This window comes from Simochromis diagramma, unplaced genomic scaffold (genome assembly GCF_900408965.1).
Source record: "Simochromis diagramma unplaced genomic scaffold, fSimDia1.1 OVJJ01000216.1, whole genome shotgun sequence".
In the NCBI taxonomy this organism is placed as follows: Eukaryota; Metazoa; Chordata; class Actinopteri; order Cichliformes; family Cichlidae; genus Simochromis; species Simochromis diagramma.
This window is the reverse complement of record NW_024386883.1, coordinates 66,578-84,294: the sequence shown is the minus strand read 5'-3', so window position 1 is coordinate 84,294 and position 17,717 is coordinate 66,578. Positions and strand designations below refer to the sequence as shown.

Genomic DNA, 17,717 nt, shown 5'->3' with positions numbered 1-17,717 from the left:
ATTCAGTCATTCACCCATTCACACACTGGTGATGGCAAGCTACACTGTAGCCACAGCTGCCCTGGGGCGCACTGACAGAGGCGAGGCTGCCGGACACTGGCGCCACCGGGCCCTCGTGAGCACCACCAGTAGGTAACGGGTGAAGTGTCTTGCCCAAGGACACAACGACCGAGACTGTCGGAGCCGGGGCTCAAACCGGCAACCTTCCGATTACAAGACGAACTAACAATTCTTGAGCCACGATCGCCCCATTTTATCAGCTCTAATGGATAAACTGACACAAAGAAAAAACATTGTTGCCATTTTGATAGTTCAAAAACAAAACAATAGTAAATATAATAAATATAAAACTGCCCACATTGAGAATCCTGATTTACAGTTTTTTTTATTGTGACTAACTAGAATAATGCCACTTTAAACTGTGGTAGTACATTTGTGATTTCTTAAACAGATTTGGTTATTTGCTCATTAGCCTTTGAATGTAAGACTTAAAGTATAGCGTCAGAAGCACATCAGCAGCATAGCAATGACCGAATCTGTAAGAAGAAAGGATTAAATAAACTGGAACATTACATTTTTTGATCAGAAATTCATTATGCTCGTTCATGTAACACCACTGCACACAAATCTCTTGACATCTCTCAATAGCCATCTAAGGAGATTTTTCTTGTAGAGCTGTTTTAAAGTGGGGGGGGGTTTCTGATCGTATCTGCATACAGTCCAAGTGAATATTCAAAAATAGAATGATTACTGAGGGGACAACAGACAGAGCAGCTAATTTGGACCATGTGTCTCTTTTAAGAGGAAAATTAAAAACTTGACTGGAAAGAAGAGGAAATCTGCATTTGGAAATCTCTCACAAAAGCAAGTCGAGACACTTTACCCACACCTGAGAAAACAGGTGTCATCCTTTACATATTCATAATGTGCTCAGTTTTTGTTTTTAATGGCAAAATAATTGGAAAGATTACCACTGGAAATTGCTTTTACGAGTATCTGCAGCAGCCCTAACCCTCAAAGTATGTGCATACGTCTTAAAGTGGGCATTTCACTCCAAATGAAATATTCATAGTTAACAAAAGGAGGATGAATTGGTTTAATTAAAAAGCACAGAAATAAAAGTGTTATAAAATTTTATTGTTTGCTTACTGTTATTTTCAGAACCCCTTTTCCAAATAATCAGCAAGATTATTGAAGACCAGAAAAACAAAACAAAAACAAAATCTCAGGCTAATCTTTCAGGAACCTCACACAAATAAAATAAAATAAATCAACAGAAGAAGTCAGTTCACCGATAACTGGGGAGGTCTTCCACTCTTTGATGTCAAGAAGACAGAAAGAAATGCATAAATGTTGTCTGCAATCATGGAATCACAAACAAAAATTGAATTCTATCCTCCAAAATTTTTTATCATTTCACCAAAACTATATGAAATTGGCCTATAATTTACAGGGTACGAACTGTCAAACTCCCACATCACATTTATGGACTTCTTAAATATACATATTTAACAATAATTATAAATTACTTCCTCTTTATTGGTAAATATATATATTCAAGAATTACATACAATTTCCATACCAAGTAAACCACTTTAATAATGTGATGTTATCATAAACATATCACCAACATGAGGAAAAGTGATACAATAGCCCCTCAAAGGAGACAGTAGATGTAAAAAGGAGAGAAGACATGATGGAAATAAAAAGGTGTTGGGGAGTTATATTCAGGTAGTGTACAGACGCTTTGGAGTCCTCTTCCAGCGCCATTCGACTGCAGTCATTCTTTACATCTGATCTCTAAGTTTAGCGAGCCTTTGAGACAGTTCGTCCTTTGGATATGAGAGTGAGAGAAAAGACAGCGATTAAATGAGGATGAAGACGAGACAGTTTTTGTTTGCTGGATCCACAAAGAACTTCTTCCTGTTTTGCTTCATCTATCTGAGTTTTGCAAATGTGTTAGTAACAACTATGATGTAATGTGTGTGTACCTGTTCTGCAGAGGCCACACTGGTACCCACTGATCCCGTCTGTCCTTGAGGGAGCTCCATGTTCAGATCCAACCTAAGCAAGAGGCGGACATGGGAAGTGTACATTTTTAAACCAAAATGAAATATCTACTCTTTCATAACACCCTGTAACACATCAGATCATATCTATGTCTCTACGTCACACACTGGCCCATGTGATCAGATATTTCACAAACAGTGAAAATGTTACCCTGCTTCATCAGCCATTTCGTGCAGCAACGACTCCACTTGATTCTGAAACACACATGACACAGCAGGTTTCACCTTCGAGTCTTTAACGGCCTGGCAGCGTGAAAGAATATAAGAATAAACCGGCACGGCGTGGGGTACCTGTGGTGTTGTGAGAGTTGTCGTGCTGCTCATCGTATCCTCCATCTGGGCTGTCTGAACATCCAGTGTCTCAAACTGGTGTTCAAATTTATCCATGAGAGCAGAAATCTTAAAACAAGCATTGACGATGTGTTTTAATCGGTTCTTTCTTACTAATCACATTATATCCACATGTAGACTGTTGTACCTTTTCCAGATTCATACTCTTCAATGTGGCGTCCATGCCTTTCACCACTCCAGCCATTGATTTTGTGACCTGAGATAGAAAAACACCACATCAGTCAAATAGCCACAAACAGAGCTCAAACTGAAATGTTGTCTTCAGCCTCTAACTGATCTTTCTAGGACTACAGCACCTGGTTCATTGTGACTGCAGTTTGGACCCTCGCTGCCACAGCATCTACCCGAGCGCTCATCCGCAGGAAGTTCACAGACTGGTTCTTCTGTCTGATGGCGTTTTCTGCATGAATTCTTGCCACTTCCATGTTTCCTTTCTGGATGGCCTGTGGGGTGGCAGACAAAAATAATGGTTCAGTAAAATCTTGAGCAGTCTTTCATGAACTGATGAATGAATTCTGAGTCATCGCTGCTTACCTTCTTGACTTTAGCCTTCTCTAATTTTTCCTCTTTGTCACATTTCTTGGAATTTCTTTGGAGTTCTTTGGCAGCAAACTTTAGATTGAAGAGATTTTCTGGTACAACAAGTTAAAGAAGAACAAAGCCCAAATACAAACCCCAAAGACCAAAATCTGTACACCTCCGTCTCCTCACATAAGTTTGGCCTAAACTACAACTCTGTAATAATTATTGGAAAAGGAGACAGTTCATAAAGAGACAAAGATTTTAAATCTGGTATCAGGTGATAGTTCTCATTATTTATTTATTTTTTTTAACCATGATCTGATGCATTTAAACCACTACAGGAAGATAAAAATTAAATGCATCTCCTTGAATTTCAAGCTAAATAAATGATCACAAAATGTGAAATAAACTTGAAGCTGGTGCTCTGATGCCATGGGAATACTGTGAAACTAAACACTCCAGCAAAAAATACACTCAAACATAGATGCGCAAGCAGAAATTTGATATCAAGGAGAATATGTCTTAAACAGAAGTGTTGCCAGGACACGTTGTTATCCAGTTCTGAACCCTATACTTTAGTAGAAGATATAAATACAAACTTAGCAGTTCAGTCAGTCTATTCTAGATAAGGATTGCGTAATTCTGACCCATATTAGTCAGACTCAGATAATAAAGGTCTGACATCATCACGTGACTTTTGGATGGAGAGACTTGCTACAAAGAAATGTCTGTCACACCTTTGAGCCACACAACAATGGTTTGTGTATCTATTTTCTCAGCTTGAATAGAGTCATGTGGGCAAAAAGCAGAGTTGCACCAACAGACTGAAGAAACAGCATCACCACTGCATGATCTGTCCACAAGAGAGCACTGACAAGTTCATTTTCCATCCTGTTTACTACCCGTGTTAGTTACAATTCTTTTTAATCAAAGTCTATTCAAATGGATTATCTTTAAGATTTACTGTTTATTAAAAAATACTATTAGTCAGCCGGATTTTAAAACCCGTAATAACAATGTCAATACAGCCCTTAAAATTCCAATGTCAGTCTGAATAACATTTACATTTAAAAAAGTCTGAGATTTGTTCTCATGAGTTATACTGTGACAGACACGGGTTACAAAACAGGTATTTTTGGAGTTTTCTAATAATTTGCTTATGTTTGTATGGCTCCCGGAAACCACCGCCGCGCTGTGTTCAACAACACACATCCACCTTGTTCCTTTATTATGATTCGGAGTGCTAGCTAACACCTAAACTTCACGGGAAACTACCGAGCGCCAGCTGCTTTATTTACACCCATTAGCAGTGTAAGCTCTTAAGGCCTTCAGCCCAGCTCGGTCGCCGTGTTACGACGCCTATACAGACTATGAAAGGTTCAGGTTATTCGGTAAGGCATTACCTGTGTCTCCGCTCAATATCAAACATGTTCCGCGACGCTTCAGACATCTGTCGCACATTAATCTCAGCAGTCTCGTCAAAAACCACCGTGTTGTGTTCGCCCGTTTAGCTCGGCGTTAACATTACACCAAGTGACTCTCTCTCACCGCTCTTTTTAAAAGGATACTTTCCATGCTGGGCATCTTGAGGCCGTTCTTTTAAAATCCAACAGTTACACAATAAAATCAACACACAAAAAAGTTGCTAAATATAACAAAACTTCCCAGTAAAACTTCACCTTTTCAGGTTTCGGTCCTCGTCTTCTTCCGCACTTCCTGATGTCTGATCAAAATATGGACGACGTCAGTGTCACGTGGTGACGGTATTCCATTCAGACGTCACGAAGGAGCGGCTAGCCCCCCTCCTCCACCCGAAATGTGAATGAGAATAAAAAAAATAAAAAATAAATAAATAAATAAAACTAACGTTAAAACACCGCAGTTTTTTCTACGAGTAAACTTCGGCTGAGCACAGTGACCGAGTGAGCACAAACTGATAAAAGTGGACGTGGCGTTGTACCCGCGGAGTGCCGGTGGGCGGTGAAAACGGTTGATTGATGATTAGATTTACGGTGTGGATCACGGCTGGGAGAGAGGATGACTCACTCCGTCTGATGTGATGTTCACCCCGCAACAGCTCGGCAGTGCGGTGGCACGCCGGTAGTTCAGCCTGACAGGTCGGTGTGCTCTGCCGTTACAAGCCAAACTTTACCAAACACTTCAGATGCGTTTGGAGGGCGCTCAGATACGTTCTTTGTTTCAAACTTGAGTGGTTGTCACTTGCAGTTAAGGAAGACACCGAGCGTCGTGATTTACCGTAAATTTCGTGACGCCTGATTGCCATGGAAACAGGGCTCCTGCGCTGAGAGGAAAGTGTTCGCGTTATAACTTCAGCTTCAGCATCAACCTTTCCAACGAGGTCGCATAAACCTGTTGGATACTTCACAGTTTTCATTTTTCTTGTCTCTGCCTTGGCTTTACTTTCCACCACGAAGCAGGTGAGTTTTTATTTGTATTTTGTAAACGCATAATTATCTCTTCTGCTGGCACAACGCAGTAAATGCACCCTTTTTTCTCCTTCCTTCAGCATATTGCTCAGTTCCAGCCAAAAAAGCAAACAAAGAAACAAAGATTGGCCTGTTTATTTACTTACACTGTCTGTCAACTTGTCAACTAGTAGCTTCTAAATGGAGCGGAAAATCCAGATGTTGGTCACATCTGGAACTAATCTGTGATACATTTTAAGTTCCGAGGACAACACGTTGCTCTGTGGTTGAAACATTAAAGAGCAAAATGTTGTTGGTCGAAGCAGAAATGCCCACCACCAGCCTTTTGTGTGTCCCCCACATCACGATCACCATCTGTGTGCTCAGTATTGTGGAGTGGACTATGCTTCAATCCATTCACAAGCTTCCCTGCCTAAATATTTCAAGAGTTTCACAGCCATAATGCCACCGCAAGTGGTGCATTTGGTGTCGTGGTGGTTTTGTTTTGTTTTTTTGCGCACAGAGAGACAATCCAGGAGAGCCAACGTGTGATGCTTCATTCAGTGGCTGTATGAGTCATATAGTCTTATCTATAAAGAAGCCAAGTGGCAGAGGAGCAGTCCTGCTGCAGGACCGAGTTGATATAACCCCTGAGATTCACTAGAGGCTGCTGTGGGCCATGCTTCCCTGTGCCCCGAGTTGCTGCCACTGACTGCATTTTGCATTGATGACCGTCAAATACTAACACAGGATATAGGATGCAGAAGGCAGGTCACACGCTGTGCGCAGCACAGTTGATTGAGTGCTGTTTACAGTACGTCACAGGGCCGTGAAAACCATGTGAATGAAATCGGTACAATTTGCGTCTCAGTTTGCATTTTTAAAAATGGGGTTAAAACATTTTCACAGGTATTTTCATTAAGCTTTAGCCACTATGCTCATATTTGATGTAACACGTTAAAATTGAACCATTCCCTTTTCTTTGATCTTTATATAAACTATATATGAGGAGCTATTATGGAGGAGTATCGCCTGAAAAATATTCTTAGAACAGCACACTTTTGATTTTAATTGAATCTGACCTGAAAGTTGATGAAATTTATTTATCAAGTTATGCAGATTTAAACATTAGATTTCAAACACTGCTGGTTTCATTTTGATTACCAGCTTATGCTGGTAGTATATAATAAGCTAAATGCACCTATTTCTTAGGTACATTTACAGATACACATATAAGTGGAGCTCTTCTCTGTGGTGTGTGTTCAGTAACAGGCTAAAATCTGACATTTGTCTCTGTACAGAGTGAGTCAGCGTGCATTAATGATGACGTAGACCACCTTTCCCCCACTCTAACTCATTTCCCCTTTACCCCCTTCTTAATTTAAAGATTTTAACAAAAACTATGTCAGATACAATTTGTTGTGACATTAAAAGACCAGGAACATTTACGCCATGCTGTATATTTGCAGAAAGATGTAGTTTGGGGGTATTAACCGCAACCCTGTTTTTATTATGCATGACTCCCTCGGATACCTTTTGACATAGAGGTGCAAGCCAAACAGACAAATCCAGCTTGCCTTATACAGACCGACCAGGTTCTGTAGTTGCTAAGTTGAATTTCTTTCATGATTACCTGTCAGCTGCTGAATGACAGACAGGTGAGTCACCTGTAACTAGGACATGTAATCATGGAAGAAATTCAACAAACTTGATTACTGAATATTTATCCAATGTGACCAACAAGTAAAATGGTGTGAAAGGCAGCTGGCAGTGTCCATGGCTGGCAGAGAAAAAGCCCCAGTTCAGTGTGGGAGGGGTCGTAAAGTAGAAACAATGTTACATATTTGGCCTGTGCATTTGATTAGCTGATGTACATGGTCTTAGTTTTATGGTCTGTGGCAGACATTCCGACGCAATCTTATAAGAACATATTTTTATTACGTTTGTTGGATTACTGGGAAAATATCATTTGTTACTGTGCGTCATCAGTGGCTTATGTTTAAGCCCTTACTGTGCCACTTATTTGACTTTGCCATATGTTACGATTCTGTTGCCATCTAGTGGCAACACACCAGGCAAGCTAATCACCGAGATATCCTCAATCCTCAGAGCTGCCCATTATTCCTAATGCTGAATTGCTGAATTTCAAATCCAACTAATAAACAATTGCAGTCAGAGAGGAATGAGGGTGGCAAAAGACTTTAGCTCCTATATGCATTTTTGTTTGACTGCATTTTTGACACAATACTTTACAGAGGAGAGAAAAACAAAGGGGCAAAAGCCAAGTCTACAAAACCTTTCTTTTCGCACACTCTCTTGCAAAGGCTCAGCGCTAGTGGCTTATCCAGCTCTACGCAAAAGTGCATTTTTTCACAGGATGTTATGCTTTCTGATCTCTTTTCCTGCTCCATGCGTTCCCTTGCCAGTGTAAGATGTTAGTCGTAATGTGATGCAAAACTCTGTTTCACAGGTGAAGACGATGGAGCTTCAAACAGAGAAGAGGTTCCACAACCTAACCCTGGAGCAAGTTCAGGCTCTTGACAAAGTTTTGACTGAGGTAATCCCCATCCATGGGCGAGGTAATTTTCCTACACTGCAGGTGAGAGCGAAAGACATCATTCGTGTAGTGAAGGACCGTCTGGTTGAAAGGAACATTCAGGTTAAAGATATACGCCTCAACGGCATGACTGCCAGCCACATCCTCGTTAAAGACAACGGGCTTGGCTACAAAGACTTAGACATCATTTTTGGAGTGGAGCTTCCGAGGCAGGAAGACTTCCAAGTTATTAAGGAGGTGGTGCTGGGGAGCCTACGAGACCTTCTCCCTTCTGGGGTTAACCGCCGTAAGATCACCTGTCTGACAATGAAGGAAGCCTATGTGCAAAAGATGGTGAAAGTTTTCAATGAGCATGATAGATGGAGCCTTATCTCGCTTTCTAACAACAGGGCTAAAACTGTGGGGCTCCGATTTGTTAGTTCCCTCAGACGACAGTTTGAGTTCAGTGTGGACTCCTTCCAGATTATATTAGATCGTATGCTCCAGTCTTACTGGGGGAACGAAAGGAAACAAGAATGGAAGTTGGCACTGACTGCTGGGCCTTCATCTAAAAAGGACGATGACGATGAAAGCAAAGGACAAGAGAAGCCGAGCATTCCTCAGGAGGTTGAACATGATATGAAAGAAGATTCTGCAGTGGTGACTAGCACAGAAAGTCCGTGCCAGGATGAAGCTGTTTCTCCACTCGAGGAAGAGCTTCGTCAAGAAGAGGTCGAGAGTGTAGACGAAAAGCCCGAGGTGCAGCAGGTGCTGGAACCGGAGAGCATAAGCTTACAACAGGAGAAAGAGGAAGTGGAGGGCATTGAGGATGTACAATCAGAGGAGGAAATTGTGTTTGAGATGTGTGAGAAAAAAGGAGAAGAGAAAGAACAGTTTGAAATCAATTATCCTGTAGTTGCATCGCCCAAAACTTTATTTTCAGATGTTGGGGATCCTCTGACGACACATGCATGTTTAACCCTACAGAGTAATGACGAAAAATACGAGGCACAAGCTTCCCAGCCTGTAGTGTGCACATCACATACAGAAAAACCAGCTCCACAGGATTTAAGTCATCGTGAAGAAAAGTTCAACGTAGACTCTGTAAGCTGCAGGACTGATCCTACCCCAAACCCGCAAGATTCAAATCTTGAGTTTTCCTTTCCTCCCCCAGCTAAAAAATCTTGCAGCACATCAGCGGACATTGTGCCGGATTACTGCCCCTCGCCGAAATTACAAAGAAAAATGTCACGGAAGTTGATTAGTAAGCCTGAAAAATGGTCTTTACTAACCGATCTGTCAGACCTCACCACACAGCTGTTTCCACCCATAGAGCTACCAAAACAACTTCAGCTGAAACCTGCTGTGCTGGAGAGTTCTCAAGTTCACAGTTCAAACATACCAAGCTGTCAGACGGAGAACTCGGAGGGTACAGATGTACTTACAGTTCCCACACACAGTACAGTCAGTACACCGCAGGATGGGACTTGCTCCAGAGAAACTTTAGAACAAACTGTTAAGCCAAAACACTCAAAGGAGCCTCCTGATTCAGAGCCTCAAAGCAACTCATGTGCAGCAGGTGTGGTCTCACAGCCTCAGGTATATGAGCATAAACCGGAGCTGGCAGACGCCGTCCCAAACAGCTGTGAGTCAAGCTCATGGCTTGGGGAAGCAGGAGAGCCCACCATCACTGTTGAAGCTGAGTGCATGTACGGAGACTTTGATCAGGCTATGGATCATCTTCGAAACCGCCTCATTGCCACCCACAACCCAGAGGAGATCCGCGGTGGGGGATTGCTAAAATACAGCGACCTGCTAGTGAGGAACTTCCGGCCAGCCAGCGAGACAGAGATAAAGTCCCTGGAGCGATACATGTGCTCCCGCTTCTTCATCGACTTTCCTGACGTAGGCGAGCAGCAGCGGAAGATTGAGGCCTACTTGCAGTGCCATTTCATCGGCAGCGAGGAGACTAGTAAGTATGACTATTTGATGACCCTGCGGCGCGTGATAGATGAGAGCACGGTGTGTTTGATGGGACATGAGAGGAGGCAGACCCTCAACATGATCACAGTGCTGGCTCTAAGGGTGCTGGGCGAGCAAAACGCCATCCCCAACACGGCCAACGTTACCTGCTTCTACCAGCCGGCTCCATACATGACAGAACCCATTTACAACAGCTACTTCATCACTCAGGCCCAGCCGCCTCTGGTCTACCACCCGTACCCTTTACATGTCCACATGCAGACTGGTCTGGTGTAGCAACGTTGATGTGCCAACAGGGAGGCATGCAAGCTGCTTTCAGCATGGTGCTCTGCAAGCAGAAGCACAAATGCAAGTTTTAGCAACAAAAAACAACCACGGGCGCAGTGGTGTTTAATGTTTTGAAATCCCTCCTGCTTATGACATGAAAGGCAATGAAAGGTCAGAACTGCAAGTGGTCTGGGATCAAAGCACGTCACCCTTTCAAGATGAACACTTTTGACAAAGGAAAGAAACGCAAGGAACCCACTTTTCAGAGAGCTTGTGATGAGGATCGTATTGAAGCCGAGGGACTTTATTTGTGGCAGCTTCAGCTGCGTTTCGGTGGAGCTCTGAACTGATCATCATCCCGTGATGAGAACATCGTAGTGTGATACTTTCTTTATGGTTCGATAAACTTCTCTAACAATTAAACAAAATACACCTGTTGGCAACAGAAATCCTAGTTTGAGTAAAGTTTGGGTCATGGTAATTTCTCAAGGGTTAAATCTCCCATATAGGTGTTTTGTAAGTCGACAGCCTTCGTAGAGTAAAGTCAAACGTGTGGTTATAACTCTGTATTCACTGTAGAGGAATAGGACTGCATTTACTAAAAGAAAACATTAGACGAAATCTCTTGTGGTGTTTCCATAATCTTGGTGCCAAGTTCTGTGTTTTTGTGATTGTAAACATCATTTCAGAGAGCTGAAAAGTTTAGTGCCATTAGGGACTGTGTGAACATTATTGGGTTGATAAAGGGGCCTTTGTAGAAATACACACAAAAAAAGACCTTCTACATCAAAGCCCTTGTAAGTGTAAATCATACTCTTAGAAAAACAAGAAAGCATCAGAGTTTTTGTTTGGAGAAGACTTCTCTTTAATTATGAAATGAAAACTTTCAAGCTAGCTTCAGATTAAAGAGTTGGCACACAAAAAAAGACAAATTTGAGTTAATTAGGACATCCGTCAATAAATATCAGGCACAATAATGTGTCATAGTTGACAAAAACTGAGAAAAAGACCAGCATATTTTTTGGGTGACAGATGGAATTTGGTTGGTAATTACCCTGTAGATTGTAATATGTTTTGGCCCGGTTATAGCTGGTCCATAATCTCCTAATGAAACACAGTGAACATCTTATCCGAGAAAGATATTGTTTCACTGAGGGTGTGACTTAATCAGATTTTATTGGCAGTGGAATAGCAACAAAAAGAAAGGTCAAACAAACAGCTTTTGATGGCTGTGTTGCTAAATCCTGACAAGTAAACACACCATAACAACTTGCCAACCACTCCATACTTTACAGGAAGGTCAAAAAAGTACAACAAAGACTATATAATCTCTTAATATGTGGGTATTCATGTACAATCTCAATTTTGAAAAAGTTTGGACGCTGGGTAAAATGTGAATAAAAATAGAATGCAGTGATTTGCAAATCTCATAAAGCATTTGTTATTCACAAAAGAACAAAGAAAATGTATCAAATTCTTATACGTTTTATGTTTTCATGAAAAATATTAACTCCCTTTGAAATTGATGGCAGCAGCACATCTCAAAAAAGCTGAGATGGGGCCCACAAAAGACTGGAAAGTAAGTGGTGCTACAAAGGAAATCAGTATTGGATGCCTGTGATGTTCAGGCCCTCGGACAGCACTGCCTTAAACAACATGATTCTGCCATGGATATCACTGCATGAGCCCAGGAACAGTTTAGAAATCACTGTTCACTGTGCCATCTGCAAATTCAGGTTAAAGCTCTGTGATGCAAACAAGAAGCCATACGTGAACATGATCCAGAAATGCCGCCATCTTTAAAATGGACTGAAGTAAAGTAGAAAATCTGGTGTGTAGAATTATGGATGCTGAATCCTCCAGACTAAAGAAGCTTGTTATAGCAGCGCTCGGTTTAAAAGCCTTTCATAAATTCAGTATGGGTAAGCTGGTGTGGGGGTGCATTAGTGCCTGTGGAACTGGCATCCAGTGCTAAAAGGTATATACAGCAACACGTTCTCCCATGCAGAAGACATTTTTCAGTGAAGGCCTTGCATATTTCAACAAGACAATGCTAAGCTACTTACTGCATCTATTGCAGCAGCACGACTTCCAATAGAAGAGTCCAAGTCTGGCAGTAGACCAAACCTTTCACCATTAAAAAAAATTTGATGCACCATAAAGTGAAAAATACGACAAAGAAGATCCCAGACTGTTGAGCAGCTAGAATCCAGTATCAGACAAGAATGGGGCAACGTTCCTCTCCCAAAAGTCCAGAAGTTACTCTCCTCAGTTCCAACAGGTTTACTGGCTGTTGTGATGCTACACAGTAGTAAATGTGTCCCTGTCCCAACATTTTTTGAGATGTGTTGCTGCAATCGAATTTAAAATGAGCTACGTTTCTCTTGAAATGCTACCTTTTTTCAGTTTAAACATCTGATGTTTTCTGTGTTCTACTGTCAATAAAATATGGGTTTGTGAGACTTGCAGATGATTACATTTGAGCACCTCATCATCCACACTATAAAAGCTAATAGATAGCTAATAATAGATGTTTTCAAAGGCCTTGAATCTTTTATTTTAATACAGAGTATTTATATATAAACCCATATTATTAATGATAACAACAAGGATGGAAGAAAAATAATTTCTGAGGCTTCTTCACACCTAATATGTTTCCTACAGTCCCTTAAAATGTTAAGACACACCTCTGCTCACAATAAGTGACAGATGTCATGTTCCTAGGATTGTTGTTGTTGTTGTTGTGTGTTTCTGAGTGTGTTGATATTTATTATGACATAGTGTAAAATTCTGAGCTTAGATCTGTGCCCATATAAGATTCAAAGTTACCTGCATTTTAGAACTAAATTCTCCTATTCCGTGTCAGGGAATTACCACGAACATTTTCCTTCTTATGGATTTGTGACCGAGGGTTTGACTGTCTTGTTTTTAATTTTGTTCACACAAAAGCTGAGAAATGACAGCATGTTGAATCCCTTTTCCCACAGTCGACAGGCTGAATAGACTTTGTGTTTGTATAATGTGTTGACAGCTGTTTGTTGTAGTGGACGAGGTAGATGTACGTTCTGTCGGGGTGGTGCCTGCTATTGTGTGCAAAAATGTTACTGCTCATTTTAAGTATTTCAGCTGTCTTCAGTGCAGCCAGCAGTTATTGCACTTCTGTCTTTGTGTGTTTGTTCACTGTGTATGCATAGTACATGTAATCAGTATTTAAAAAAAAAACAAAAACAAAAAACCTAAATCATTTAAGCACAGGTTAGGATATGTGGACTATTCACACTGAGACTGAAGCACAATGTAAATGCACTTAGGTGTTGTCGAGTGATAAAGGTGTTGGACATGCTCGTGACTCTCCACATAAGTATCAAACACATCTAAAGTACTCTGTGGTGCACTATGTAGTGGTTGTATCTATCTTTAGACTCTGGGTTTGTTGTGTATCGTTAAGGAACTGTTATGCCAATAGAGAAATGTCCCTGTTATGATATCTAGTTGCTCAGATTGTTGTGTTATTGTGATAATAAATCTAACACAACCTCTCTTTGTCTGGAGTCTTTTCCTTTGTGGTCAGACTTCCACTATATCATTTTTAAAAGCTGCATTAAACCTTCAGAGTAATAACCTGTTTGACACTTATCATTCTGTACCAATATTAAACCGTGTGAACGCCTGTTTATTTCCCTTTAATTCCTTACATTTGTAAGGAAAATGCATTTTGGGGTTGAGCAGCAGAGTTGAGCATGTGGGTTGCACCCATTAAAACCTGGTAAATCTGCTCTGCCAATGCAAAACAACTGATTCATTGACCAAAACAACCACACTGGCTGACAAATGATGGTTAAAGAATGGGACCCCATCCCACAGCAGTGTGTGACCAAGCGGTTGACCAGCATGATGGGGAGGTGCCAGGCGACTGTGGCTCTACATGCCAAGGCCCCTGTTGTTAAATGAATACATTTTTAAATTGCTGATATGTCTAGTTTCATTAGACTTCAATCATTCAATCCAATAAACAGCACCAAACAAGTGTCAATAGCAGAATATATTTTTCTTCAGCGGAACCTACATGCTCAACTCTGCTGCTCAACCCACAAATGCATTTTCCTTACAAATGTGCCACCATTTAAGGGGAAATAGACCTTCCAGTGGTTTAAGATTTCTTGCCAAGAAGTATTGTTACAACAAAGAAATGCAAAAAAAAAAAACACTGTCCTTACTTTTTGTGCCACATTTAGAATAATAATATTCTTGTGCTTCATTATGAGTTATTAGTATAATTAGGCAGATTGGTGTATGGTGGTGAAGGTCCTGGGTTCAAATCCACCAGGTGGCTGTGGTCTTTCTGTGTAGAGTTTGGGTTTTCCATCAGGGCAAATTGCAGCTACTTTCATCTTCCCCCTTATTCACCAGGGGATGCCACAGTGGCAGCTCTGCATGTTTGATTGGGCAGATTTTTACGCCGGATACTCAGATTCCTCCAGGAATTGGAACTTCCCCTTGTTAGTAAAATATGTAAACCACTACTCTATGGATCTTCTGCATGTGAGGTCAACTGGTAATTCTAAATTGAATGGCAACCCATCCCAGGACACATCTCATTTGCCGATTGACATTTGGCTGGAGCCCCACACAACTTTAACCTGTGTAAATGTGGTTAAGAAAAAGGGTGGATGGATCATATAATTAGAAAAATGTCCTGAGGGATGCTACATCCTTACTCTAGGTTATGTTTTGGCACATTATTAAGATGAGGACCTATAATCAGTCTTGTGAGAGCTGATGGGTGTGTCTATAGGATTTACGTTTTATATGAATAATTCATACTTTTCCAAGAGCACATTACCAATTTTCACAGTATTGTATAATGCTGCATTTTAAAGGATGTAATTCTAATCATTACCTTATTAATGCTGAAGACACAAAACTGGCCAGCACACTCTTTTCCTGCCGTGTGCTGCGCTCACCCAGCAGCTATACTTTACAAAGAAAAAGCCTTTAATCAGATTTTAATCACTTGATATAAGCATTTGAGGATTTAGCAGTTTAAGACTCAATTTAGATATAGAATGAAGGTGTTTTATATAACAAGTCACCTTTTCCTTTTTTTTGTTGCTGTTTGGCACACTTATCACACTAAAAATGACCTTTATCTCTTTATGCACCGAATAGTTAGAAATCGTAAGATCCTCCAGCATCACTGCAGTTTCTAGGTGTGGTGGAGCACGGTGCGTCACAGCTCAACCTTGTTTGTTCCTTGTCTGACTCACCCCAGCTTTCAGTGCATTAATGCAGTTAGGCAGTTGCAAATGGTACAGTGAGGTTTATGACTGCCTACCATCACAGTCAGCAGCCCCAGTGTTCAGAAACTCTCGAATCTCCGCCTTCGGTGGCTGTTTACGACCCATTACTAAGACAACTGATGACTCAGTCCCTGTGTTGGGCGAGTAGCCCTTCAAGCTTATGCAGGCTTAGCGTGGACAGATATCAGACATGGAAAATTTTCTAAAAGAAAAAAAAGGGGGGACAAAATTCTAAGAGAAGTTCATTTTCTTTTTTATTAAAAAAAACAAAACAATTAAAACATTATAAAAAACACATTAAGCTTATTCAACCTATGGGAGAACGTTGTCTTTGTTGACTAATCTGATGCTTTGAGGCAAGACTAAGCGTCATCTACTGTATGAAAATACTGTATCAAAATAAGAATAGTCTTCCCACACTGAGCCACAGGAATTCCAAGACACCAGTTAATGCTGCTGCTCAGCACACCTGATTTTAGACGCAGATTTGTGTTTCGTCTCTCAGAATCTGTCACTAACCGAGCTTTACAATAACTTCGGAGGCCTGCCTCTCTCCTCAGTGACGGAGGGGTGAGAAGGTGTGTCTGAATCATAGCATCCAGTGTTGATATGAGAATGTAGGTCATGTAGGGGGGGGGAGAGACAGTGATTGTATAGAGTGATGGAGAAAACCATCATGTGTGCAGTTGATCTACTATCAAAGTTTGAAACCCATCAGGCTACAAAGAGAAGAAACTGTGATCCAAGGATGATACTTCTGCTGTTAACCAGAAGAAAGCGCAATCAGATGAGACCTTCAGTTTAATCATGCACAGGTTGAAAAAGATTTCTACTTATATTTATAAACCTAAAAAAAAAAAAAAAAAAAGTGCCGCCGAATCGAAATCGAAAGTGCCGCCGGCACAGTTTAAACATTCTTACACAAAAATGAGGTTTCATCTTATTTCTCTAATATCTTTATTACTCAGCTGCCACATGGAGGAGATAAATGTGCAAATATTTCCTTTTTCCTCATCACTAATAAAGTATGAAATAGATAAAGTAACCCGAGTATAATGCAATGGAAAAATAAATATTTCTGTGGAAGAGAGCTGGCCAGGGCATTCCTTTGCTTTTGCACAGGCTGGGTAGAGAAGGAGCTGCGGAAATAACCATGAATATTTGCAGGTCTGATCACTCAGAGTACAACAGCACTAAAAACAGTGGCTTTGTTACCCCCAAAAGAAAGAATACACCACTTTTACCCTTTAAAAACAGCACCCAACTCTATCTAAATAACAGTGCTGAAGAGAAGACCCAAGCAAGAAGAAGCTGGGGAAAGACATTTCCTTTCACATTCACAGACCAAGGACATTGAAAGGGATATTACTATGGTAATCTATTCTCCGTCTGCTCCCAGGGCGTCAAATACTGCTGTTGTGTCAAAACCACCAGTGTCTCAAAGAAATGCAAAGAGGTGGAGACAGTGTAGTGATTGGTTATAGAAACCAGTCTACCACTCAAATACAAAACAGTTTGGGTCTTATGGACCGCTTGGAGTCGCATTTAAACACAGCAGGTAAACTTTTCTTCTTCAACAAGCAGGTGTAAACAACAATCTTTTTCCTAACCAAGCAGTTTTTGGTGTTCAAATCTCACCAGCAAGTAAAAACTGAAAGAAAACAAAGTGAAATACAATGAAGCACCCAAATGTGACATAACCCCGTCTCAAGACAACATCTGTACAAAGCCAAGAACAACAGCAGTATTTTATGCCCTGGGGTAAGAGCGTGTTGCCATTTTATTTTACCCACTTCTTCCTAATATTGCTAGTCCTCAGTTGAGGAGAGCACAATCAGATGGAAGTCTGTGCTGCAAACGAGAAAGGTTGACATCAGATACCTTAAGTGATTCTGCACCTGTGGCTGTGACCACTACCACAACAGTTTTGCTGATTTACTCAGTGAAAAAGAAATAAAATTAAACAAAACAAAACTACAGATGAGCACCATTTTTTTTGGCATCTCCACATCCTTCTTTGGTGACCAGGAGCAAGAAAGGTTGCTGGAGGGAAGAAGGGGACTTTATATAGTGTTTAAAGTTCTGGACGTGAAACCACAGGATGAGGAGGAAGAAGACCAGAGCCGTGTCGTAAGAGCTCTTCCAGAGAAGCAGTAAGGCCGAGGTGAGTTAATCCAGTTGGAGAGGGTCCGTGTTGAACAGAAGCTCTGTTGACCAGGGAAGAAAAAAAATCCGTGGCAACGTTTTATGAGCACCGGCTATC

At 41.0% G+C, this 17,717-nt stretch overlaps 2 protein-coding genes across 4 annotated transcripts; one reads left to right on the top strand and one right to left on the bottom strand.

The window, feature by feature from the left end:
* Positions 1–1,116: 1,116 nt before the first annotated feature.
* LOC120734120 (charged multivesicular body protein 1b) lies at positions 1,117–4,662 on the bottom strand. Its single transcript, XM_040032691.1, has 8 exons — positions 4,511–4,662; positions 2,955–3,052; positions 2,717–2,863; positions 2,548–2,616; positions 2,361–2,468; positions 2,221–2,264; positions 1,992–2,064; positions 1,117–1,832 (listed from the first exon to the last, which is right to left on the bottom strand). Exons 1-8 carry the CDS (start codon positions 4,524–4,526, stop codon positions 1,788–1,790), a joined length of 600 nt encoding a protein of 199 aa, XP_039888625.1. The 5' UTR covers positions 4,527–4,662; the 3' UTR covers positions 1,117–1,787.
* Positions 4,663–4,846: 184 nt separating this feature from the next.
* LOC120734119 lies at positions 4,847–13,694 on the top strand. 3 transcript variants are annotated; one of them, XM_040032689.1, is made up of 3 exons: positions 4,847–5,059; positions 5,169–5,380; positions 7,839–13,694. In XM_040032689.1, the coding sequence occupies exon 3, from the start codon at positions 7,848–7,850 to the stop codon at positions 10,161–10,163; it is 2,316 nt and encodes a 771-aa protein (XP_039888623.1). In that variant the 5' UTR covers positions 4,847–5,059; positions 5,169–5,380; positions 7,839–7,847; the 3' UTR covers positions 10,164–13,694. The 3 variants fall into 3 exon arrangements, with proteins under 3 accessions (XP_039888623.1, XP_039888622.1, XP_039888624.1); XM_040032688.1 differs by having other exon boundaries at positions 4,847–5,380; XM_040032690.1 differs by lacking the exons at positions 4,847–5,059; positions 5,169–5,380 and adding an exon at positions 5,070–5,075 and having other exon boundaries at positions 8,001–13,694.
* The last annotated feature ends 4,023 nt before the right edge of the window (positions 13,695–17,717 follow it).

Coding starts and splice junctions, on each gene's coding strand:
- LOC120734119 (XM_040032689.1), top strand. CDS start 7,848: ATGGAGCTTCAAACAGAGAAGAGGTTCCACAACCTAACCCTGGAGCAA.
- LOC120734120 (XM_040032691.1), bottom strand. Junction 2,864..2,954: donor AGAAGGCTAAAGTCAAGAAG/GTAAGCAGCGAT, acceptor GCCACCCCACAG/GCCATCCAGAAAGGAAACAT. Junction 2,617..2,716: donor CTGCAGTCACAATGAACCAG/GTGCTGTAGTCC, acceptor TTTCTATCTCAG/GTCACAAAATCAATGGCTGG.